The sequence below is a fragment of the Mya arenaria genome, chromosome 10 (genome assembly GCF_026914265.1).
Source record: "Mya arenaria isolate MELC-2E11 chromosome 10, ASM2691426v1".
NCBI lineage: Eukaryota > Metazoa > Mollusca > Bivalvia > Myida > Myidae > Mya > Mya arenaria.
This window is the reverse complement of record NC_069131.1, coordinates 53,929,531-53,956,257: the sequence shown is the minus strand read 5'-3', so window position 1 is coordinate 53,956,257 and position 26,727 is coordinate 53,929,531. Positions and strand designations below refer to the sequence as shown.

General features: G+C 37.7%; 1 protein-coding gene across 1 annotated transcript; it reads right to left on the bottom strand.

Annotated features, from left to right (window-relative positions):
- Window positions 1–6,621: 6,621 nt before the first annotated feature.
- LOC128206365 (copine family protein 1-like) lies at window positions 6,622–18,538 on the bottom strand. The gene is made up of 7 exons (XM_052908760.1): window positions 18,464–18,538; window positions 12,614–12,774; window positions 12,265–12,365; window positions 11,070–11,186; window positions 9,409–9,540; window positions 8,697–8,802; window positions 6,622–7,744 (listed from the first exon to the last, which is right to left on the bottom strand). The coding sequence occupies exons 1-7, from the start codon at window positions 18,496–18,498 to the stop codon at window positions 7,536–7,538; spliced, it is 861 nt and encodes a 286-aa protein (XP_052764720.1). The 5' UTR covers window positions 18,499–18,538; the 3' UTR covers window positions 6,622–7,535.
- Between the last annotated feature and the right edge of the window lie 8,189 nt (window positions 18,539–26,727).

Sequence of the window (26,727 nt, the reverse complement as noted above, 5' to 3'; positions counted from 1 at the left end):
AAGAGGGGCCAGCGTCATCAACCTTGACTGACAGTTAAATTTTTTTGGCCGCCAGGTCTTGACGCACGAATCGAAACGAAATGTCCAAACTATGCGATCCCGCGAATCTTATCTACCTGCTATTCTTTTATTCAAGATGACTAAAAAATCAAAAAAAAATCAGCATTTCTTCTTTGACACGGAACAGGGTGTTCTATTCTCCAAAGTGCTTTTCATGCTCGAGGCGTCAAGCATTCCCGGCCATTTCGGGCGGTATCTAGATGCCAAGCCTAAGGTACATCGTGTTTAACTGATAAAGCATACTTAATTATATTTTATGAGTACTCTCGTAATAGTAAGAGTTGAGTTCATTCGTTTCGAGTAATTGACAAACTAGGATAGGCATTGAAAAATGTCATTTATTCACATCAAATGACGTATATCGTTAGAGAACGAACGACGAATTAAAAAAATGTCATTTATTCACATTAAATGACGTATATCGTTAGAGAACGAACGATATACATGTCCGAAACAAAGTTGGAGGTAAATTAAACAACGCACTCCAATAGAACATATCAAAGAATACAAAATGCATGATTTAAGTCAAAAAGTAAGATGACAGTATAGCAAAAAGTATAAAAACAGGCATGACTGATAGTGTAAAAAACAAAATATGTACAACATGAATAAAAAGAATTAGAAAGTAATATGAACACAAACAGGCATGGCTTGTAAGCGAAAAATGAAAGGACTGGATTTAGTATGATACCGTGAAAACAAACTGGCCTATTAAGTGGGTGAGGTAGGGTTGGATTAAAAGCTTGTGAAAATACTGTGTAGTCCGGGTTTGCATAAATTATCTGTGAAATTATTACGTTGTGAGATCAGCGAGACGAGACGGTTAAATGATACTATCAAAATTGGAAACTCGGTACTTATAATTTACTAAGTGATGAGTTAGATCCCTTGAAAGTATCATAAATAAATTTATTTCTTAGGCAATAAATTTAATTTTATGAGTACTCTCTTAAAAGTAAGAGTTGAGTACATTTGTTTCGAGTAATTGACAAACTAGGATAGGAATTGAAAAATGTCATTTATTCACATTAAATGACGTATATCGTTAGTGAACGAACGATATACATGTCCGAAACAAAGTTGGAGGTAAATTAAACGCCATAAGAAACCCCAACATCAACTCATACGTGATAAGAGAATGACCAAGATGACATGATGTAGAAACAATCAGTGACTAGAAAAATAACATTTACATGAACGAGAAAAATAATTACAAATAAAGGGAATGAGGCTGTAGAGAATGAGCCCACAACTCCAATCTTTAAAAAAACCAACAACCTTAAAACAGTGAGGAGAGTACAGCAAGGAATTAGAGAAAGAGCCCACAACTCTAGTCTCTGAACAGGAATAACACATAAAAAAGAGAAAGAGCCCACAACTCCAGTCTCCGAATTATGTACCTGGAATCTAAACATATCTGAACAAAAGGGGTTGAATATAAAGCAATAAATTGACATGAACAAGAAACATGCACGGAATACAGCAGACAAACCGACGTGCTCGAGCCCTTCACTCGAAGCGCGCCGATATACAGATACACACATATACATACATATATACATTTATACAACAGCAAGGAAGTGCTTACACGAGCCCACAACTCGAAGTAGGCATTAAAAGAAATACTGAAACACGACACGTAGAATAAAGAGCGGTTAATGACTAAAACGAAACTTTCCACCGGGTAAGGCCCGAAGGCATTCAGTTCTGTAGCATTGGTATGCGGATGCATTTTTTATAAGCCGAGGATTTCCAACGCCCCATTTCCTGAATTTGCGACTCCGAAAGGCCCTGTTCGGCTGCCGAGGTCGCAGCTCAAATACGAAAACTGTGGCCTTTGTAGAGTGTGGTATCGCATTCACAAAATATCAACGAAGCTCGAAGATTGCTGGAGAAGAATGTTCTTGACATTTGCGATCCGCCAGGAAAGGTGAAGAGAGGACCTGGGTTGGATCCACGTAGCTTACAAAACTGCCAAAGGGCAGCCACTGGACGAGTTGCTACAGGAGAGACTTTGCCCGGTATAAGCAACTTTACTGTTTTTCCGTGACTGTGTTTATAATTTTCCAGGTGTAGTTCAAGCGCAGAAGGAATGTCAGCTGTGTAATGAAACGTTATGCACGAATAAGTGACCACTGCTGGGCCACGACCGTGTCCTGTCAGCTCACCTACTCTGAGAAAAGCATGGACAGCTAAGAGGTACATAGCCTGAACGGTGGGAAGCGGCATTACAAGTGAATTGCAAGGAATGTACCAGGCGTTCCAACAACTGCGAGGTGATAGGTAAGCGTTTGTCTGGCGAACGACATTGATTGTTGTAACCTAGAAGACATTTCTTTACTAAAAAGTGTTGAGTAGGATCGCTAAAATTCAAGAGTTTGTGAGCGTAACCAATCGCCGACAAATACGTTAAGGTCGTAGATGCAGCCAACTTGTTGATGTAGCAATGTGCAATGAACGCCAAGATAGCCCGTGGAGGTGAGGGATATGTTTGTGGCAGATCTGGAGTGCGTTTTGCCAGGAAGCTCTTGTAGGAAGCCAAAGCTCTGTTGTATGTTTTTGTCGAAGAAGTTGCCAAAGCGTGGCTGACTAGCCCGTCTGCAACGGCCATCTAATTATCAAGCTGTCGAATGGAATCAGTTCCAGCACAGGGTTGTTGGCCGGACAGCTTCGCAAGAACTTGTGGACTTGGTCACGGGAAAGAAAGTCGGCTAAAATGTTGTGAGAGCCGGGAATATGTTCGGGTCTACAAAGTACATTGTACTGTAATGTCTTTACCACAAAACGGCGAACTAGTTTCATGAGATCCTTATTTTTAGAACTTTGTTTGTTAATAATATGCACTACGGCTTCATTGTCCGAATGGAAAACGATACATTTATTCTGCAGGAGTGACCCCCAAAGCTGCAAGGCCAACACCAGGGGGAACAGTTCTAGATGTAAATGGGCCAGCAACTCTGCCGGGCACTAATTCTTCATGAAGTGCTTGTCTGACATGGCATGGGTGAGTTGAAGCTGATAGAAGATTAGTCACTGGTTGTTTAGTTAGAGCTCCCTCAAACGGAATTGTAAAGCCATTTGAAAAGCCTGTTAAAAGAAACTCGGATAATTGTCGATCATAGCCGTCTAGCCAAAATCGTAGACAGTGGACGCGGATGGGGGTAACAATGTCTCGAAGAGAGGTAGCGATATCTTTATTTGTTGAATGCTGTTTTTGGTCGGTTTGGGTAAGGCGCTGACGGCTTGTTGCGAACTGGAGGTTCCATGTTTGTGTTTAGCACAAATGCGTTTGGGATGTGGTCCCCTACAAACTTGACAGGTGTGCGCGTACCGACATCGTAATCTAATGCACGTGGCGTTGTTGAACTGGTAACATTATTGTCCGCCCCCCGGCTACGAAAGGAACCTTGAGATGGTGAGGATCAAAAACGATAACACAGGCCTTCAGCTAACGCCTTATTATAAAGTTCCGAATTTGGAAGGTCCCATGAATGTCGAGCCTGGTTGTCTTCGCGAGCTTTTCTAAAGCGTACCTCATTCTGTAAAGCAGCATAAGGGCCGACTTGTTTGGCCAAGTCTTGTATGATAGATGAGTACTTCATTAAGGAAGCTATGCATCCAGTGTTCTTTTCTGTATACAACGCCACGAAAATGGCGAAGGCCTTGTGCCAGGCTTCCATTGATTTGATCTCTTCCTGGTCAGCTTTATGAAAAGAGATAATTCCCTCGCTGGATTGGCGTATTGAGAGTTGAACAGATTCCTTTGAGGAAATTAATCCCCGAAATGAAATGAACTGCTCGCCCCATATCTTGGCCTTCAACTTCGGGTTCACTCCCGCAATAAGCGAAATACCTTGAGCGCCAGAAGAAGTGGCGAGCGCGGCGGGAGCGGGAATTGAGTTTGTTGCATCAAGGGGTGTTATGTCTGAATTGTTAGCTGTAGCATGTGCACCGGCTGAAGTCCGCAACGGATGTAGAGTGTCTGGATCTAAGGGCATAGAGACTGTTGGAGTTGTCAATGCTGGCGGTTTGATGACGCCCATCTCCAGAAGCGACTTAATAACCGAATCGGTGACGACCGGAGTCACTTTAGACACTATATCGTCTACAGACGGAGTGTCAGCTGCCACACGCTTCCTTTTGCTCATAGTTGTCAGAAGATAAAAGTGCTTTTCATTCAGGTTCTTACACCTTAAAAGGTACTAACAGAAGATTAATAGGACAAGTGGCCCCATAGAACTACTCCTCAAAAGAGTAAAATAACATTCGACCCCAATACCCCAATTCCGTCTTGGCGCCAATAGCCATATTCAATCAATAGATTAAAAATCAACAAACGGCCCCAATAGACTCTATAAAAGAGTAAAAATAACAATCGGCCCCAATAGCCAGACTCTACAATAGAGTAAAAATCAACAATCGGCCCCAATAGCCAGACTCCATAATATAGTAAAAATCAAAAATCGGCCCCAATAGCCACACTCTGCAATAGAGTAAAAATCAACCATCGGCCCCAATAGCCATACTTTACAATGGAGTAAAAATCAACAACCGGCCCCAATAGCCATACTCCATATTATGGTAAAAATCAACAATCGGCCCCCAATAGCCACACTCTACAAAAGAGTAAAAATCAACAATCGGCCCCAATAGCCACACTCTACAATAGAGTAAAACTAAAAAAATCAGCCACAATAGCCATACTTTACAATAGAGTAAAAATCAACAATCGGCCCCAATAGCCAGACTCTACAATAGAGTAAGAATCAACAATCGGCCCCAATAGCCATACTCCCCAATAGAGTAAAAAACAGCAATCGGCCCCAATAGCCACACTTTACAATAGAGTAAAAATCAACAATCGGCCCCAATAGCCACACTTTACAATAGAGTAAAAATCAACAATCGGCCCCAATAGCCATACTCTACAATAGAGTAAAAATCAACAATCAGCCACAATAGCCATACTTCACAATAGAGTAAAAATCAACAATCGGCCCCAATAGCCAGACTCTACAATAGAGAAAGAATCAACAATCGGCCCCAATAGCCATAATCCCCAATAGAGTAAAAAACAGCAATCGGCCCCAATAGCCATACTTTACAATAGAGTAAAAATCAAACAACTGCCCTTATAGCCATACTCGACAATAGAGTAATAATCAACAATCGGCCCCAATAGCTCATACTCATTATTATTATAGAGTAAAAATCAAGCCGAACTCCAGAATCGGGAGCCTAATATATAAACTTAGAGTCAGATACACATATATACCTACACAAATAAACACACATACAAGTACATATATATAAATATACATACATATGTATGAAAATATATATACACATATCCACTCTAAACAGATCCTACAAATAGCATGACACATTTGGAGGAAAGTCAAACCGGTAGATGCTAAACTTGTAAAGCAATACAGACAGTCAATTGTGAATGTTATAGCAATGAAACCAAAATTAAATCATTTGACGTTAATTAGTTGTAAATTAATGTGCAGAATGCGCATGCAATTAGGAATTGTGGTATAAGTACCATAAGCTAGAAAAATAGCGGAAACTTAAGAAAAAACAAAACAAAAACCAATGTAGACATGCGCAATGGGAATGAAATAAAATGACAAAGTGTCTATGTATGTGGTCACATTCGGCAGGAGCCGAGCATATGACAAAGTCAATGTAGTGGCCAACACCGAAGGACAGCCCCCGAATGCTGTGGAACAAAATATTGAGTCCTCTGGCATTCAGATGTACACCGTCCAGGAAGATAGCCTTGGAGGGGTCCGAGAGACGTCGCACTTTCCAGTAGTGAATACTGTCCTGTCGTCCACATTCAGCTTTCAGGGAACGATTAAATAAGACCACCGCCTCGTTAAACTCCACGACACGAATGTTTCATGTGGTTCGTCGAGGAAGTAGCTGAAGAATAAAAATCCCTCGGAGATGAAAGCGGGTTGCCCATAGCGACATTAGGGCTACCATGCGCAACACTAATAAATGGGGATCCAATAAACCATTCGCACAGTCAATGTCGTATTCCCCAATCATCATGATAACAAAGCTCGGCGAATAAAACGATTACTTCCTTTCAAAGGAGCAGATAACACGACTGTCAGTGAAGCGATCACCACTGAGTCCAAATAGTCCAATGGACTGACCATGAGACAAACGAAAAGCGTCTGCCACCGAGCTGGCATCCTCGAGGAGGAACCGATGAAGTCTTTTTACGTGGGAATCACCCAAAATCAAAACATCCATTGTCTTTGTTCACATCCGAAGTTTTTGTTTCGTAAACACACAAAGAACAGAAGAAATATGTTCGTAGCGGGACGATAATGCCCAAGTTCTTATATCCGTTATAGATAAATCAATCTATCAATTAAAATAATAAAAATAAAAATTGCATTCCGCTACATTACCGGGATAACATTTTTGGCCTTAAAACATGAGCGAGTACTGTCTTCTTACTAATGTCTTATTACCACCATCAGTTGAAGATAATCTAGGATTCAAGTAAAATATTTTATGAAAATAACACTATAAGTATGATTAGTTTGTGTGTTTTTTTATTTAAACCAAGATTCTGAGTTAAAAAATGCAAATAAAAAATATTAAGGCATCATAGAACCATACCAACCACGTGTTTTTTGTATATTTCGTACATCGCCGCGATGTTCTTTGCCACGGATGTTATCTTTTTAATCTAATTATAACTTTACGCTGCGATTGAAGCATAGTGTCCACCGCGTTCATAGCTATAATTTCCAACCCCTCGAGTCACCGCGATACGCGTCGTTTCAAACTGTTAACTAACGGTAATTACGGTAGCTGTCAATTGTCTGAAAGCTTTTCCATTTTTTCCCATCATATACATATGTCAGGTTAACTAAACTGATACAAACTCGACCCGTAATCCACAGATCTTGATTCGCACTCAAAATATAGTTTGACCCCTGAAATTAATGCTAGAATGCAGCTGAGAAAGTATTCAGACGCTATTGTCAGCTTCAATTCACATGTAAATCTTCTATTTGTACCATCTTTGCATGTTTAAAAACCTGCATATCGTAATACGCCTATTCGCAGCGATACGCGGTACGCGTTGGCTAACTCGGAAATTAGCCAACGATTTTCCGCGATGAAGCAATCTCGCCCGCGGTAGCAACGCATTTTTTTTCAAAAACGCGTGGTTGGTTATTATTAGAAAGTCAAGTGATATACATTTCGCAATGACGTTGTGTGCGCTAAATTAAGATTAAACTTCCGGTTATGTTGCATTTTGTAATTGCAATCAATATTTTTATCATTCTTGGGATTAAAATGTCAAATGGATTGAGAGAAGTCGTTTGGATACACATATAAATAAAGTTTACATCACCAAACTTAATGGACTTTAAATATAAATTTTTCTTCAGGAGACATGGTTGCGACATATTTTCCAAAAATATTCACAGGCTATGATTTCACAATAGTTTTTCCATTAAACGCAGCTTCTTAATGCACATGTACTGGTCGGGGATTTCCATTAGGGCGGCAAGCGCCACTGCCACATCGGGGTTCCGCACGCCTTGCTTCGCCTGGTGAAACCCCACAAACTGGAAATTGTCAAACTTTCGCTCCGGGAGGTTGTCATCAAAGTCCTTCATCATGTCCCACGGTCCGTCCCCTACACCTACGGTCAAAGAAAAAAGGTGAGTCGGACTAATTCAGTAGCAAAGTTCTAACCGACAGGTGGAATACTAGAATATACAACATTCGCAAAATTGGATTGAACATGCTATTCGAATATTGCCTACCACTTACATTAATTTATTACGTTTGCATCACATATTAACCCTATGTGCTTAATGAAAAAGTAAAGGTTCCTTTATCGTTTTTCGATCTGTTGATTTTTTAAAGTTGACTATGTGAGCTATAAGTATGGCCATGTTACTCGTGATAAAAAATTTCCTCCTCCAATTGTCGACAATGGACAGAGACAATTCGGCGGCCCTTAAAACCCTTCTACGATTCGAAAGAATGCCATTTAATCCCCCTCCCCCAAGTTGCTAAACCCTATTTCGAATGGATATTGCTGAGTAATTGTATTTTTTTATTTCGAAATTAAGATCTTAATTGGTCGGTTAAGTCAAAGTCTATTTGAGTTTGCAAGTAAAATGCTCAAATGGTTTTGTGGCACTAAATATATTTGACAATTTTTTTTCGATCTTACAACATTTTGCATTGATAGTTTTTATAAAATTATCAATTATATTAAACATGCTTTCATCACCACTGACCGATACTGCCTTACTGATACTGACTGGTCGATATTCCCTGACCGTACTGCCAGACCGATACTTCCTGGCCCATATTGCCCGACTGATACAGCCGGACAAATACTCCCTGACCCATACTGCCAGACCGATACTTTCTGACCGATACCCCCTGGACCCTACTCTGACCGATACGGCCGGACCAAAATTCAGTGACCGATACTGCCGGACCGATACTCCCTGATCGATACTGCAATCAATGGTCATGGCATGTGAACAAAACAACGTCCAATTGATGATGATGAATTCGTTTCACTGAACGCTCATTTTAGAAGCTACGATAAGCTTTAAGGTAAACTCATATCTTACCAATGACGACGATTGAGAGTGGGAACTCGGATGCCTCAACTATTGCCTTGATGGTCTCCTCTTCGTTTGTCACCTGGCCGTCTGCGACTATCACCAAAATATGGTACTGCGCAATTACCGGAAATAGAAGTAAATCACGTGTGAAATGCATCACTACATTGGCCACAGTCACCTAGGGAGGAGTATGGTGAAAAATAATTAAAAGGTTCAGCATATGTGTCAATTTGGTCAAATGGTGACCATATTTGACTATCATATTTGATTATTGGGTTTTCGTGATTAATAAGAAATTCCAAGTTGTCTTTAGCACAAACATTAAACTATTGTTAAGATCATTTTTTAGTTCTTTACTCACTGACTAATTGATTAGAATGATCACAGATTGACACTATATCCCACAGCTTTCGATAGTTTGTGGTGACGTGGTAGACATTGCGCATTGTGAATATTAATGTAAGTTTATGAAATGTTTAGACCTTCAACTTTCTATCCTCTATCCAAAATGGAATATCTCATATCGATTTCAAGCCAACATTTTTTTCAAATGTTCGTTATCTCGAAGTATTTTTGGAGGTCCTAACTACTTCGCCATAGCGTGTCTTGAATGTATAGTTAACGCGTGATGGCTCGAAATGATGACCGCTCGAGGCGGCCGTATTAAAAGGAGACAGTCAGTATAAGACCATTACCATAACCAAGTAAAGCCAGATACCTGTCGTTTTTCCTTGACGATATCCACAGCCTGCCGTATGATGGGGGCAAAGTTGGTCGGACCTCCAAGCTTGATTGTGGGTGTCACATCTGTGTATTGCTTTAAGACCTCCATAAAACCGTCACAGTCACCCTACAGGTATATAACAATGTCTTAAATTATTAACATTTCAGAAGCTCCTGATTTTGCTATTTTTATAATTATCCTCTTCTGGGTTTCTTGCTTGTACGTACACGTACTTTCATTCTAAGTAAAATGCTTCCTTCTGTAGAATTTATGACGTAATTTATCACGTTGTTTACACTCACTGTTATAGGAACGTCTTATTATGTGAAGTTTATTGAATCCACGAGAGCTAGATCATACAAACTGTTTGCAGATTTTAAACTACAATCTTATTTGTCTAATGCATAGAAAGTTATAGGACTGTATATCTTCCAAGGCCGAGAAAGTAAGATAGGTTCATCCCGACCCGAGAGTAGGGTGTTTTACTGAAACGAGGTTTGGGATGAACCTATCTTACACGTGCGACTTCCTCCCACCTCAGTTTAACAAAATAAGGTAAAAGAAATTTCGCTGGGAGTCGTTTGTGCGTAGTGAACATTATTGCGTATATATATGTGGTAATTCGTGGTTGTCATGAATATGTGCGCAGTGATTCAGATAATGTTAACAGTCAAATCGTTCTTTAAATAGTTCTGATAAGAGTGCAGCATTATTTCATGAAGGGGGCGTGAATACTTGTTATTGTTGCCATTTGAGAAAAAATAATTAGGATTCTAAATATTGCCACAAGACAAGGTTTCCATGGTGCTACAGACGACGTACTTCAACAAGGCAGGTAATTGAGTGATGACAATATAAAAGGAGTTCCAGTTTTATCTTTGCCCTTGGGCAAGATAAGAATTTCTAGCATGGCCATTTTTTATTTATTTACTTATTTGAGGTGGGAGAGAAATGTACATGCACACAGATTGAGTGAACAACCGATATATTAGGCAAACCAGTAGTAATACCCCCCCCCCCCAGGAAATGCATGCAATTTAATAGAAAATGAATCCAATGTAATTCTTGAATGTCAATTGAATAAAGATTTAAGAATACAAAAATGAAAACATGTTATTATACCGCTACTAGTCTGTCTAGCCGGAAATCGCTATTTACACACGGTTTAAGTCAGGTCGTATAGTATACATCAGACAGGTCGGGTCAATGGGCGGAGTAATGGCTGGGATAGACGGGATTTATGATAAAATTCTATGCCGTACTGTTCGATTTTGGGTTTCATCGTCCAACGTTTAGACCTACATTCGATTGACACCAAAGATGTATGGTGTGTAGATCATAACTGAACCCAAACGGTGTGCAAAAAGCGGCGTCCCTGTCTAGCCAAGAAAAGTGTCATGTGATAATGTTATTTCTATACTAGATTTTATTTCAAGTAAGGACAAACGGTGTGCAAAAAGCGGCATCCCTGTCTAGTCAAGAAAAGTGTCATGTGATAATGTTATTTCTATGCTAGATTTTATTTCAAGTAAGGACAAACGGTGTGCAAAAAGCGGCGTCCCTGTCTAGCCAAGAAAAGTGTTATGTGATAATGTTATTTCTATGCTTAAGATATTTAGTTTTTTATATTAGGTAAGGACAGATTTTATACTCACGTTCTTTTTGATCGGAAATACACTCTTGTCTTTAACTGTCCTGTCCCCAAAGCCGTACGCCGGAATGATCCCGTCATCATCAAAAGGTTCAAGAGTTTCTCCGAGAATACAGATTACCTGCAACAATCATCAACACTCTCTGTAAGATTTATAATAGAGTAACAATGCGTGTATACCACGTGATGAATTGCGTCATCATCAAGGGGTTGCAGAGTTTCTCCGAGTATACAGATTACCTGCAACAATCAACAGCACTCTCTTTAAGATTTATAATAAAGTAACAATGCGTGTATGCCACGTGATGAATTGCGTCATAAATGCTACATCGGAAGGCAACATTTTTCTTTGAATTAAGCTTTTAAACAAAGGTAACTTAACTATTTCTTCAATATCTGGAATGAATCATAGCGCAGTCTACTTCGATTACAAAGCCCCCGCTTGGTCATTTACAAGAGCTTGATTGAGAGTTTAGTTTCTTAAAACATTTTGACAAACTTTTTCAAACAACCGCCGCCTAATGGAGCACTGTCATTTCATTTGAAACAGGTTATTCGAAGTGTTTGAAGTAACTTATCGCACAATTGAACATCGGTAATTAAACGAAGGCAAGACTCTTTAGGCGGCATTGACTGTTCTTTGTTTCATTTAAAATGGTGAAGAAACTGGAAAGTTATCTTTGTTGAAGCAAAATATTGCCTTCTTACGTAGCATTTGTGACGTAATTTATCACATGGTATACACACATTGAGTAAGTATACTATATTTGTTATGGAAGCAGTAATGAACTGTATCTGGAAGAAAACATTGACAATCACTGAACAATCATTTTCATTCTCAAAAATAACCAGTAACAATCACTAAATACTCATATACGTTTTCAGCTCAAACCATTTATATTTTTTTAACAACCATTTACATTATCAGCAAAAACTAACCATTAACAATTTCTGAAAAAAAAAACATTTACATTTTCAGCTCTAACCATTGACAATCACTGAACAATCATGCATGTTCAGCTCTAGCCATTAACAATCACTGGAACAATCATATACTCTCCCAGCATAACCTTTCAACACCACTTAACAATTATTTTCAAATCGCCTATGATATTAACAGTAAGTCTAAGTTACCAAACTTTATTAACGAGTTTTACAAAACTTTATTTAAAAAGTTTGTGTTTCGGCTACAAACCAACCTCCTGGTAAGGATTGGACCTGGACGGCTGGATGTCGTGGAGGGACAGGCCATCGTACGTCTTCTTTCCCTGCATTTGGTTGCTCATCGTGTAATCGATACCTGGAATTATAGTACACGAGCGTTGCTAGATGAATTGGAAACCCTTGCTTTAAATGCAGAGATTGATGATAATAATATTAAGGACAAGAATAACGAGTATCGAGGATGGTGAATGCGGCAATTGATGATGATGATGATGGTGATGATGATGATGATGATGATGATGATGATGATGATGATGATATGCAACTGTTACTGCTGATTATGATGAGGATGTTGACGACGACGTTGTTAGTGGTGATGCTTACCAAATATCAGGCTGCATTCCTTAACGCCGACGTTTTTTATGGCGTCGGAAACGTCCTTGAGGCTGTGAAATTTATCTGGGATCATTTCAAACTTGACTTTCTGGTCGTCTTCCGCATAGTCGTCGCTCATGGAGCACATCGACTCCAGCAGGGCAACACGCCTGTAACGAAAATAGGTTCGTTTGAACGGTGACTTTTCACGTCAAAAATAAATAATTCAAATCCTACCTCTATTCCTGTTACATATTTCATTCGCACGACTAGTATGGGGTATCTATAAGCTATTTGCTATATTGTGTATCATCGGATAACCAAGATTCACTAATACATTATGATTCGTTGTGAACCTTGTGCGAATGGCTAAGAACATCTCGTAGTTAATTATTCAATTAATGAGGCTTTGGTTCCGCAAGGAAAATATTCTAGCGAAACCTGGAATTGAACCGGCTCCGCCTTTTCAGTAACATTTTATTTGTGAGCAGTCAAGACAAATATGCCATGGAAGCTATAAGCAAAGTAAATGGTTATTGTAAACGACAAATGTAAAATGCGATGTTTGAAAAAGAGTTGTCTCTCCTGCCTCATGTATATCTATATTAATAAGTATAAGTGTAAAGGTAGAAAATATTTTGTTTGCCGACGGTTAAGATACTCATGGCTTTAATGTTAATTATATTTAAAAAAAAATCGGAAGACGTCGATGATATAAACTCTTGTATACAGGAAATTAGGGAATGGCTAACATTTCCAAGTATGCCCCTTTCATCATAATACCAACAAAATAGGTCGATGCAATTTTTTTTTTTATTTTTTTATTGTAATGCATTATCATTATTCATTTATTTAACGGAATCGGGAAAAAACGCCAGTTTGGTTCGATATAAAGATTAGTGACCCTACATAGAAAAATATGGGGTCACCGCGTGACCAGTCCTGGATCAGTAGCGTTGCATAAATCATTTGACCACAAATGGTAACCGTTAAGCGCTTTCAAAGTTGTTACAGTGAAAGCCAGGAAGCAGTCTGCCTTTAAAGCATAGTATACGCCTTCTATAAATGACCCCTCCGCTAATCCGTGTATAGTACACAACTTCTGTGTACTGATCTTAACCTAAATTGCCCATTGCTGTCTATCAGATCCTAGATCTGCGTGTCCTGCCATGCGGAAGGTTTTATTAAAGACATGCACAAACTATCGTATTTGATAGTTAATTTCAATTCAGCAGTTTTTGACCATTTCCATAGTGTAGTGGTTATTTCGTCTGCTTTACACGCATTCGGAGCTCTTCGGCCATTTTATCGAAAACAACCTCGGATGTATTGGGACGGTTTACATACTCAAAATGTGGTACGTTTAAGTCCGCTGCAAGTAGATCGCGTAGTAATTTTATTTAGCAGCTAAACGTTATGACTTAACTCATGGGAATCTTAATTATGTTTGCAATAATACACTTCACTGGCAATTAATTGAAACCTAGATCAATATATGCAACTCTAAAACACTACAATAATTTATGATATAATTCGAAAATTTACGAACTACTTCAACTGATGTATCTTCATACATCCGAGGTTGTTTTCGATAAAAATGGCCGAGGAGTTCCGAATGCTTTACAAGCAGAACGTCCTGGGTTCGAGTCCGAGTGGAACCAAGCACTTCTTTTAGGAGATTAAGAATTGGTTATAACGTTTAGTAAAAAACAACATATTTTGTACAGAGAGAATGACATAAGAAATCTGAATAAAATTATACAAAAAGTATACTGTTTTTATGAGTTGTATGGATGATGTTTGCATTGCCACAACATGTTTATAATGTATATTCTCATACACTTTTTGTCATGTATTTGTGTAATGAACTTAGTTAATAAAGTTAACTAAGAAAAACTGTCCATATAACAAGTTTCTAAAATAATGTCAACTATTGATTACTTGTTATTCAAACCGAACGAGTTGACACATAAATATACCTAAGTACGTCCTTAAGCAATTGAAAACTTTCAAAATAAATATCCTGTTTCAACACTGTAATTTGTTTAATGAGAAGACAAAATATTTAAAGCTTTCCAATACATCTATTTCAATAAGCCAGCCGTTTAGCCGTTATTGATTTTAATTAGGTGAATCGGTAGTTTATCTCTATATAGTGGCTGGCTCGATTAGTGGCTAGTTTATACAATATAATGTAGACTTTTAAAACAATATAAGATTGTGAGTATGTACTTTGACCATGACTTAACCATGACTTAACAACTTGCAAGATATTGAGTTGTTTAAAGATGCACTATCAAAGTTTTGACAACCATTTCATAGTTAGTCTTCAAATGAGCCAATGCGAAAATCTATGTGAACAAGTGATAGATGACTGCTTATAAAGATCAGATGGCAGTTTTTCATCTTTACGTTTGAAAATTCATATCAAAGCTGCACTCTAACTGATTTACCGTTTTTACAACTTTATATTTTCTGTCAAGGAATGAGCATTTGTTTTGCGTAAACATATGCAAACCAGTGATAAAAGACTGCTGACAGAAATCAGATCTCAGAGTTTGATATTTCCGTTCGAAAATAAATGTTTTATGGCTAAAAGCGTTACTAACGGTTTAAGAGAAATGCTTAAAGCATCAATTTTTAAACTTAAATATAAAAATCTGCGATCTAATAGTTTGTCAGCAGTCTTATATGACTGGTTTACATGCATTTTCGCATAAATTGGATCGTCCCAAGAAAAATAAAGAAAAAAATGTCAACGATCTGTGAGAGTGCAGCTTTGAACGGCAGTTTTCCAAACATTTGAAATCAATTACTTGTATGACTCAATTGAATGCATTGCTGACAATTCCAGGCGATTCTGAGACAAAAAGTGTAACAGAAATCAAGCTGTCAATTGGTGAGAGTGCAGCTAAAAGAGTCGGTATGATTTACCGACATATATAATTCCGCTAGATAATATTAGCAATTTTGATTTGTTTTACTGTAGTCATTTACAGGGACATGTAATAGGTTGTTGCAATTTTTGTTTTAATTTGAAAGCATTAAAATGTTAAAACAAAACGTATACAGATGAAAAATAAAATGTTTATATTATCCCTAACATAAGTAGGGAATATATGGACATGTAGCTATTCGTAAAAAACATGCATAAAGGCTAAAAAATATATGTATACAAATAATGTTTTTTTTTAATATTTTCACCATTAAATTTAAATGAGTTAAACATGAAAATGAAAATAAATAAAATAATATAAATTGGCATCCTTTAATAGTGCGCCATTGATAGTGTTTAAATCGATCACTAATTATCTATATGATTTATAAGAACTGTATATTTGATGTACTTAAATAAGCCTAAAACAAACATACGTATACAATTTGGAAATATACAGTTAAGAGAAAATATATAAAGATCTCGACTTTCGCCTTCTATTCAAAGGTTTAAAATACTTCCATAATAGTGAAGTGGCTTTTAAAGAAAACCCATGCACTTAAGACGAAAGTGTTTTCCGGTTAGCGCATTGGTTAGCGCACTCGCTTCTCACTAAGGCTTTCCGGGTTGTACGGTTAGCTCAGTGGTCAGCGCAATCACGTCACAGGTTGTCTTGATAGAGCAGCGGTCAGTGGTCAGAACAATATCGTCACAGATCGTCTTGATGGAGCAGTGGTCAGCACAATCACGTCACAGGTTGTCTTGATAGAGCAGCCGTCAGTGATCAGCACAATATCGTCACAGATCGTCTTGATGGAGCAGTGGTCAGCGCAATAACGCCCCAGGTTGTCTTGATAGAGCAGCCGTCAGTGGTCAGCAGAATATCGTCACCGATCTTCTTGATGGAGCAGTGGTCAGCGCAATATCGTCACAGATTGTCTTGGTAGAGCAGTGGTCAGCGCAATTACGTCACAGATCGTCTTGATAGAGCGGCGGTCGGTGGTAAGCACAATATCGTCACAGATCGTCTTGATAGAGCAGTGGTCAGCGCAATATCGTCACAGATCGTCTTGATAGAGCAGTGGTCAGTGCATTATCGTCACAGATCGTCTTGATAGAGCAGTGGTCAGCGCAGTAACGTCCCAGATTGCCTTGATAGAGCAGTGGTCAGCGCAATAACGACCCAGATTGCCTTGATAGAGCAGTGGTCAGCGTAATAACGTCCCAGATCGCCTTGAAAGAGCAGTGGTCAGCACAATAACGTCCACAATCGTCTTGATAGAGCAGTGGTCAGCGCAATAACGACCCAGATTGCCTTGATAGAGCAGTGGTCAGCACAATAACGTCCCAGATCGCATTGAAAGAGCAGTGGTCATCACAATAACGTCCCAGATTGCCTTGATAGAGCAGTGGTCAGCGCAATAACGTCCCAGATTGCCTTGATAGAGCAGTGGTCAGCGCAATAACGTCCCAGATTGTCTTGAAAGAGCAGTAGTCAGCGCAATCACTTGCCAGATCGTCTTGATAGAGCAGTGGTAAGTGCAATAACGTCCCAGATTGTCTTGATAGAGCAGTGGTCAGCGCAATAACGTCCCAGATTGTCTTAATAGAGCAGTGGTCAGCGCAATCACTTGCCAGATCGTCTTGATAGAGCAGTGGTCAGCGCAATAACGTCCCAAATTGTCTTGATAGAGCAGTGGTCGGCGCAAAAGCGTCCCAGGTTGTCTTGATAGAGTATTGGTCAGCGCAGTAACGTCCAAGATTGTCTTGATAGAGCAGTGGTCAGCGCAATAACGTCCCAGGTTGTCTTGATAGAGCAGTGGTTTGCGCCATTACGTCCAAGGTTTATTTGATATCGCAGTAGTCAACGCACCAGCTTATTACCAAGGCGTCACTGATTGTCTTGATATCGCAGAAGTCAGAGGAAAAAAAACGTATTACCAAGGCGTTCCGGGTTGTCCGGTTGACGTAGTAGGCAGCGCACAATCGCTGATCACCAAGGCATCCCGGGTAGTCCGGTTAACTCAGTAGGCAGCGCACAGTCGCTGATCATCAAGGCATCCCGGGTTGTCCGGTTAACGCAGTAGGCAGCGCACAGTCGCTGATGACTAATTCGTCCCGGGTAGCACAGTGGTCAGCGCAATAACGTTCCAAACCCGGGCTATCCAGTTAATGCAGTTCTCACAAATGGCGTCCCGGATTATCCTGAGTCACCACACGTTTTTATCACAAAGGCGTCACTGGTTGTCGTAAAGCGCAGTGTCAGCGCATTCGCTTCCCAGCAAGATGTCCAGGGTTGTCCGGTTAGCGCAGTGGCAGCGCATTCGCTTCCCAGCAAAATGTCCAGGGTTGTCCGGTTAGCGTCGTGGTCAGCGCACTCGCTTCTCGACAAGGCGTCCCGGGTTGTCCGGTTAGCGTCGTGACCAGCGTACTCGCTTCCCAGCAAGATGTATAGGGTTGTCCGGTTAGCGCAGTGGTCAGCGCACTCACTTCTTATTTAAAGGCTACCTGGGTTGTCCGATTAGTACAGTGGTCAGCACACTTGCTTCACATTTAAAGGCTAGCCGGGTTGTCTGGTTAGTGCAGTGGTCAGCGCACTCGCTTCTTACTTAAAGGCTACCCGGGTTGTCCGGTAAGTACAGTGGTCAGCGCACTCGCTTCTCACCAAGGCGTGCCAGGCACAAATCCCGGCCCTGGCGTATGTTGGTTTGGTTTACGGTCACTTAGCCAGACAAGTGGGTTTTCTATGCGTACTCCGGCTTCCTCTTTCACAAAAAGACCACACTCAAGCGCATCGTTGTGCCAACGAGAGTGACTTAACATAAGTTGATTGAACTTGTAAACAAGTGTTTTAATGTTGTTTAAACTAAGTCGAATTATTAATATCATTCTTGATAATTTATACTTAAAGTTCGAAATCTTACCTTTTAACTGTGTTAACACCAGTCCCTCCTGCCATGTTGTCAATAATTTATGTCTCACTCAAATGAACAGCATCCTAATAACAAACGTTAATATTTCAATGAAACAAGGACGCAAAATGCTACCCAATTACAATAATAAGATTTGTCCTTAACCAATCCAGCCCTAAAATGATGTAACATTTTTAAAGATGCAATCTTACTCCTAAATAAAATTTATCACAATTGATCATATTGTTTTAATATTCCCAAAAGATGAATTAATGGCGAAAACAATGGTTTTTATAAAGGATACTTAGTTAAATTTAAACGAAATAAGCATAAAACATTCTACCTTATGAGACTTATAATTATATTGAAGACGAGAGTAAATCTTTTAGCAATCACCAATCGTTTAACATTTTTGCGCTTTCTGCTTTTAGATACACGATTACAATTTTGATATTAGTAATTAATATTTTCCATAAATGCATTATTAAGTAAGTAGTTAAAGCTTTATCAGTTAAGTTTTATGTTTGTTACACATGTGTTTGCATTGATTTTGAATAAGAGCGCCACTTTAAATAAAATCAAATAAAATATCGAAATATTATTTAAATTAAATTTGACGTGTTTTTATTATTTCTCAAATTACAGAATTAATCGGAGAAAACTTTTGCAGCAAAAGAAAAAAACACCCCCTTAATCTGTGTATCAATCATATATATTTGACATGGTTATGACAATAATGCTAGTACGTACCTGATTAGGCCTAAAAAATACATTTGGTTGAGGTTAGCCGACCCTACCTACGAAATAGGCCCCGACCCTACAGTTTCTAAAGTCAGTTGGATTTTTTTATTTTTTTTATTATTTACTTTTTATTTCTTTTAATGTGTGCGTTTTATATGTTGTTTTTATATTGCTTTAAAAATCACCTTCATATTTCAAGCCTTTATACAAAAATAAAATAAAATAATCCTACCTAACCTACCTGTTTTTTTCTCGTTTTGCTCGAAATCCTTGTTTACTCGAACTGGAGGTCAATGACCGATTTCTTTATACTGAAGTAAACTTTAAAAATATACCACTAGATTTTGCTGATTTTATCAGAAACAGTAGCATACAAAGGCATGGTTGCTCCTATGACTTGGTCAAGCCCTACCATTGCAGGATTCTGATCAATGGCATTTTAATGACGTAATTTGTAAACTTTAAAGAAAGGTCGAAACACTTTTTTGAAAGATGTCGTATAAATGATACTTAACCTTCTAGATTATATGAAATTCATTGTACCCGACAATGCATACATGCTGCTGGTTTTATATGATTAGTTCGTATCAATTACATGTTGAAATACAATTGGATTTTTTTTTTATAAATATCCGTTTAAAAAACAAACATCTTCTTCCGCAGCTCAAAAGCGAAGTAAACATTCCCGCTTTGCGTGGATTTTAAAAGCCTGTCAAAATCTCGTCAGGGGACGTAAGTTTTTTTTTTTTTTTTTTTTTTAGGAGCTTTTTTTTAAGTATCCATACATGAGCAATCTCGAAAAACCTTTTGGTCCTACTTGACCTGTTCGATCTTATATACTTCGATCGTACTCATTCAACGCACTTCTAAGGCGACACCGGAACCCCCTCTTAGCATCATAATTTGAATCAACAAATGTTTGTAGGAAATTGACATTGTTAGAGCAGAAATACATGTAGTGTAAATAGTTTCTTATTTATGTAGCAGGATCACATAAATGGCCTCGGAAGATTATGTTCGGTATACACAATTATGGTTGTTGTAAATATATTTATATACAAGGAACAAGTCTCCACTTGTGCAATATTCCGGGAAGGGGGGTGGGGCGGAGGCTGGATGTAGGGGGAGGCGTTAGTTCCTGCAATTTGGTGAAGAATAACCAGGCTTTAACGTGTTTAAATGTTAGAAATGGGTAAAATATTCGGACACTCATCTTGAAAGTGAAACAAGTATTTATTTCTGAAAATTTGTATTTTATGTTGAGTATTTTGGGTTCCCTTCCATAATATTTTAATGTTATGTAACATAAACAAAAATATTATTCATGACAATCAACAGATTCTTCAACGCACCTGAGGAGAAAAGATATTATTTTAGTAATTAGTTAGGTCAAGTTTTGATAATACATAACCCAATGTGTTGCTAAAAATATTTTTCATTTATATAGCACTATTCAAGTCAGTTTCTCCAGTTACAAGTTTTGCATATAATAAACATGTATTGATCTGGGATTTCCGTAAGGGCGGCAACGGCTACAGCCGCTTGAATGGTCTGCGCTCCTTACCTGACTTGTAAATATTCACACACTGAAAGGTAACAAACGTCCTTTCCGGAAGAAGGTGATCAAAGTCGGCCATGACCGCGCTGTTCGCTTCGGAAACCCTTCTGCGAGTTGGTTGTTCAGTACGTCCCCTAAGGCCTCGTCTATGAGAGGCGCAATCATTGTGTGTCCGTCTAACCCTATACCCGGTGTTATGTGAATGTAAACGTCCATTACCTACATAAATCCATCACAGTCGTTCTCAAATATCACAAATACATAGTGCATGTTATGCGTACATAATGGTTTTTTTTGCCTTAGCAATATCAGGAATATTTAGAATAACTTGATCAAGCTGAAATTTGGTACGCAGTTTAATCTGACAATATGAATGCATCCCCGATTCAAACTTTCTTTTTAACTGTTCGCAAAGAGTGCACCATCAAGTAGTACATATAAAATACTAGCCGTAATCAATTGACGTACGGTGGACTACGTCTTTTGTCATTTAACTTTCATGGTCATGCGAGTTTTTTGCTCCTTCAGTGATTAAGAAATGGGAGTTTGTCTGATATACGTGTTATAGTATACATACATGGATTAGGAAAAACCTTCGACGCTGTTATCGTTATTTTTGTGTATTATAGAAATACCTGATTTAGGGTGAACCTGTGTTCTAAAAATGCACAAACTGAATCATTAAGCATTTTCTCATTATTCATCCCAAGAAATAGCGATCTGCGCTCGGTTAACAATAACAATATCTGTCATTGACAAACCCAAAATGTCGGACAAGGTTTGGATGAATGAGAACGGTATACAATAATAATATATAAAAATAAAGTACATTGAGTGAATCGGAAAGTCTAGTAAGAACATACATTGTTTAACAAGAAGGTTTGATACAGTCAAACTTTTCAAATAAAACAGGCGTCATCTTAACCTAGCAATTGCTTATCATTCAGTGCATAAGGTCGTGTTTTGTTTAAAAAAATATTGTTTAAACATATATAAATACTCACCGAATTGATGACGTTTTTCACATTTAACAGTGAACCAGAAAACACGGGCGCACCTGATATTGCTGACTATGATAATCATATTTTATGAAATATCCCATACCTGTAAATTGCTAAGTTTAAAATTATACTGTACAATCCTTTTGATTATTTCCTCCTTTCCATAAAGTTTATGGATCGAGAAGCAATATTGAGAACCTGTATCTGCATCTTATCTTAGAAGTAAGGACGGAGCCTCATTCTCTCAGTACAGCGAACAGTGTCGGTTTTATATGGTTAACAGTGTCCAAAGGTTCATTTTCATGTTTATGCCATTGTGGGTTCAGACATCTACTGATCACAGTTGAAGGCTAAATATTCATCACAAACATATTTAAGTCAAACCTCAGTCTTTATCTCGACTTAATTTACCGCATAAATGAACAGTATCATTCAAATCTTGCATGTGTAGCTTAACCGCATCAATACACAATTACTGCCCTTTGTTATAAATTGGCCATTTGCATAACCAAACAAAAATTCATGTCTGGAAGAGTTTATCAAAGGTTAGTTTTACATAACAGTCTTATTTATTTCATAGATTCAAAATGTATTTTATAAGCAACAAGAATAATTGAAGGAATCATGTTAAATTTTATTTATTAACCAACCGGCAGTTGTTTTCATAAGGAGTATTAGTAAAAATAAAGCTGTCTCCCTACAACAAGTTTACGTGAAATGCAATTAACCCGTTTTACCCATATAAATGATGAACTCGTCCGCCCTGGAGTAAACAATCGTGTTGCTCAGCTGAAATCTGACCGTCGTCGTGGTAGCATTTAGCAGTTAACAGGAAATCGTCGTTTCAAGACTATAAATAAGATTCTTGACCTTCTGGCTGTTTAGTATGAACACAGGGCCTTGCGATTTGTGGGATAAAAAGGAACCAGGAACTTGATATCTTTATGGTTATCTAGTATTCCAGTTAAAGAAGCCAGCTACATATAGCATTGCGATCTAGTCTGGAGAACGGAGATGGTGGATGGAAACTCTAGTAAGACTCATCTGCGTTTGCCACAGGTCACTGCGATCTGTGTGCTGACAAGGGTCCAGGAAAATACACCCAAGAAACACTGTGGTAAAGAATAGAATCAGAGACTTGGCACATCTTGGGGTTTCCTAGTGTTTCAGTTCAAGTACAGTTTATTATATTTAACATACAAATCACAATAAACAATGTTATTCTTGCATTTTTTGAATGTACAATTATCATTGTCTTAAATTTTGTCTTGTTATTTCCGTGTATTTTTCCACTTTTAAGGGAATGGTGGCGGGACCTTTTAATAGGGGAAAATAAGCGTCCTTTTGGCAAAAAGTGGAAATAATACTTACATGGTTCATTAAATATGTTCAACTTTTTTTCTTTCATACTAAGTTCAATTTGTTTTCGAACCCTTTATCAATAAATGGTACTGTATTTAATCATTTGCTAAAATGGGTCAATGCTTCTCAAAAAAAATCTCAAAGGTGGATTTTTTAACCAGGGTAGGAGAAAAGTATATAATAGATTCGAAAAAAAAATGTTCTTTTTTAATTACAGAAGGCTCTTGCGCTCTGTTACCTCTGTTCACCAAAAAGTAAGAAAAAAATATTGAGCATCAGTCTCCCTAATCTTTTCATGACCACAAAGCGCTTGTAATTTACCAAATTTTACAGACTATCACACTTATTTACAAGCCGAAGTATTTTTGTGATAAATAGGTTATTTCTTTCAATGAAATGAAAAAAAAATGAAAAGAGTTTCTTAATTTCAACTTTTTTGTTGTTGACATTGTTCCACATTTATCACTTGACATTTTGAAGGCAAAGATGTGTGAAAGGAATGCAAACTGTTAAATACGATTACACTTCACCAAATTATGAGCAAGCACGCTGGAAACGGTCTTCAAAAATAGATAATTTTACACCAGTCTGAGACTGCTGGATTTTCCCTATAATTTACATACGTAGAGAAACGTAGTACAATAGATCATATCTCGAGTTTGACAAATCTTGTTGACACAGGAAAGAAAAATAAGCAATCTACTTATTGTGCATTTATCGATTTTAGCAAAGCGTTCGACTCGGTTAACAGAAATTTGCTTTGGAAAAAAAAGGCAAATATTGGCATGACAACCAAAATGCTCTCAGCAGTGAAATTCCTGTATCACGATATTTCATCCTGTGTCCGAATCAATGGCCACTATACGAAATGGTTTAGCATAAATACTGGCCTGCGACAGGGCTGTTCTTTATCAACGGTACTGTTTAGTTTATACTTAAATGGCTTGACATTAATGCTTAAATGTTTGGGAAAAGGTATAGAATTAGGTAATGAAAAATTGTGTATACTACTATATGCAAATGACATTGTACATATAGCAGAGAATACAAATGATCTGCAATCCATGTTATCAAATTTAAATTCTTGGTGCAATTCAAACTTTATGAATGTTAACACTATGAAGAGCAATGTTGTACATTTTAGACCAAATTTAGTCAAACGTTCAGACTATGTTTTTACATGTGGTCCATCCACTATAGAATATTCAGACAGATATGTATATCTTGGTGTAACCCTCACAAAACATATAGACTTTAATATAACCACTAAAATTGTTGCCCAAAGTGCTGGTCGTGCCTTGGGACTCATCATTGCTAAGTTTAAAAACAATGGTGGTTTTCCATTTGACGTGTATTCAAAGCTTTATTACTCCTGTGTAGTGCCTATAATAAGATATGGGGCTCCTGTTTGGGGAACACAATCTTTTTCATGCATAAACACAATACATCACAGAGCAATGAGGTTTTTCCTAGGCACGGGCAAATATACCCCTAATGCTGCAGTTTATGGAGATATGGGTTAGAAACCAATCATTGTTGATCAATGGAAATTAGTCTGTAATCATTGGAATAGATGTCTTAGATATGATGTATCAAGAATTAACAAGAAGGTATTTGATTGGGCTGTAGTAAAGGGAAATAATATATGTAGAAATCGGGCATTTGCTATAAATTATTGTCTCTGAATCTAAATTCATATCTCCAGCTATCATTTTCATATAGTAAACTTGTTTCAGATCTGACAGATGCAATGTTTAAAAACCATGTTGAATTATGAAATAATGATGTGAACATAACTTTTAGAAAACTTAGAACATATAAACTGTATAAGCACTCATATGAAATTGGATTGTATTGTAAATTGATTTTTTCTTTTCCACATAGATCTGCCCTAGCTAAGTTTAGATACGGGGTTGCACCCCTGAGTATACAGGTCGTTATCAGAATATTCCAGAAATGGAAAGGGTGTGCCCCTTTTGTACTGATGTTGTCGAGTCTGAAAAACATGTTCTTTTACATTGTCTAACATACAATGAACATAGAAAGTTACTCATTGATAAATGTAAAACTTTAGTTTTAAACTATGGTAGTTTTAATGATGATGAAGATAAGTTCATACTTCTATTCGCCCATCCAGATTTAACTAAACATTAGCCAAAACCTTCATGAAATTTTAACCGTTACAGTATATTGTATAGTAAAAATATGTAAGCTACAGTGTAGTCAGTTATAAGTATACAGTTATCATGATATTACAGGGCTTTTTCAATAGTACCCACGGGTCCGACTATCGGACCCATTCCCAAAGCAAAATATAAGATATTTTTCCCAATCTTTAGAAAAAAATCCCAATCAAAAAAAAATAAAAATGTTTTTGTTTAATATAATTTGCATACATTCTCTTTTATAATATATATATGATGTGATTCTAAATTAGATAATTCAAAAGTTTAGTATGATATGCAATTCTGCTCATCACAGATCATATATAAATTTATTTTAAGATCAAAAATAGTTTGTAAGCACAGTTAAGTATAGTCACTATTTGAAGTAATGAAGTGAAGAGTTAAAAAGCATACTTTTGAGACACCTGAGAAAAATGGTAGAAGCAATGGTATGTTATCATTACAAATAAAATAGCTATAATACCAGGGCCAGAGTTTTTTTATTTTTCGTTTTACGGGAAAATTTTCAAAAATAAGCGCCAGGAGGAGGGAATAAAATAGAGAAAAATATGTCGAAAAATGAGCGTCGAGAAAAATAAATAAAAATAAGATGGATTTTTCGTATTTTTTTCGGAAACATTTATAGAATCAATGTTTTGAAGTTGTGCACACTTGTTTTGTACTCCATACTGCCTGTTGTATAATAGATCTGTACAATAGAGTCAAACAAAGATGTCATTTTCAAGTAGCCACAATAATGCACCAGTCAATTGTAACCACACCCCCTCCCCCCAGGCCCAGAGAATAGAGGATATTTTGACTTTTAGTCCAGCCAATCCTTGGTAATACCCCACCCTGCGGAGACAAGCAACTGGTCAAATCCCAGCCAAAATTCCCCCGCACCTTGAGGCAAGGCCCATTCACCACTATTTTCGGTAAAAAAACAATACCACCGCATTCATTCGGCACTGCGGGGCCACCTGGTAGGTAAAAACATGGCCCGTTTCTCTCTATATCCCCTGTATACCCCCTGGACCTGGGGGGCCGTGGTTACAATTAACTGGTGCATAATGCTCGTTTAAGGAACTTTTTTAAACATTTGGATATTTATTTTACTCCCTAAATGCCACAAGTCAGCTAATTCACACCAATGTAAATATATTCTTCAACTGTAACTTCACAGTATTTAACAATGCACTGTTAAATAAAATCTACACATAAATTATTATATATGCATGATTTTGATATGAGCATCTATACTTTTGTAGTGCTTTTAATAGTCACTGAAACTCGCACTGGCAAAACATAAGGCATCTGGCACATTGTTTGTTTCTAAAATGTTGATTTATATCATTTTGGGTAAAAATATTGAGACAAACAACACATTTGAAGAAATTAAATGTCTTTGATATACAAGAAAAGAAACGAGGTATGTAACTCAAACTTACC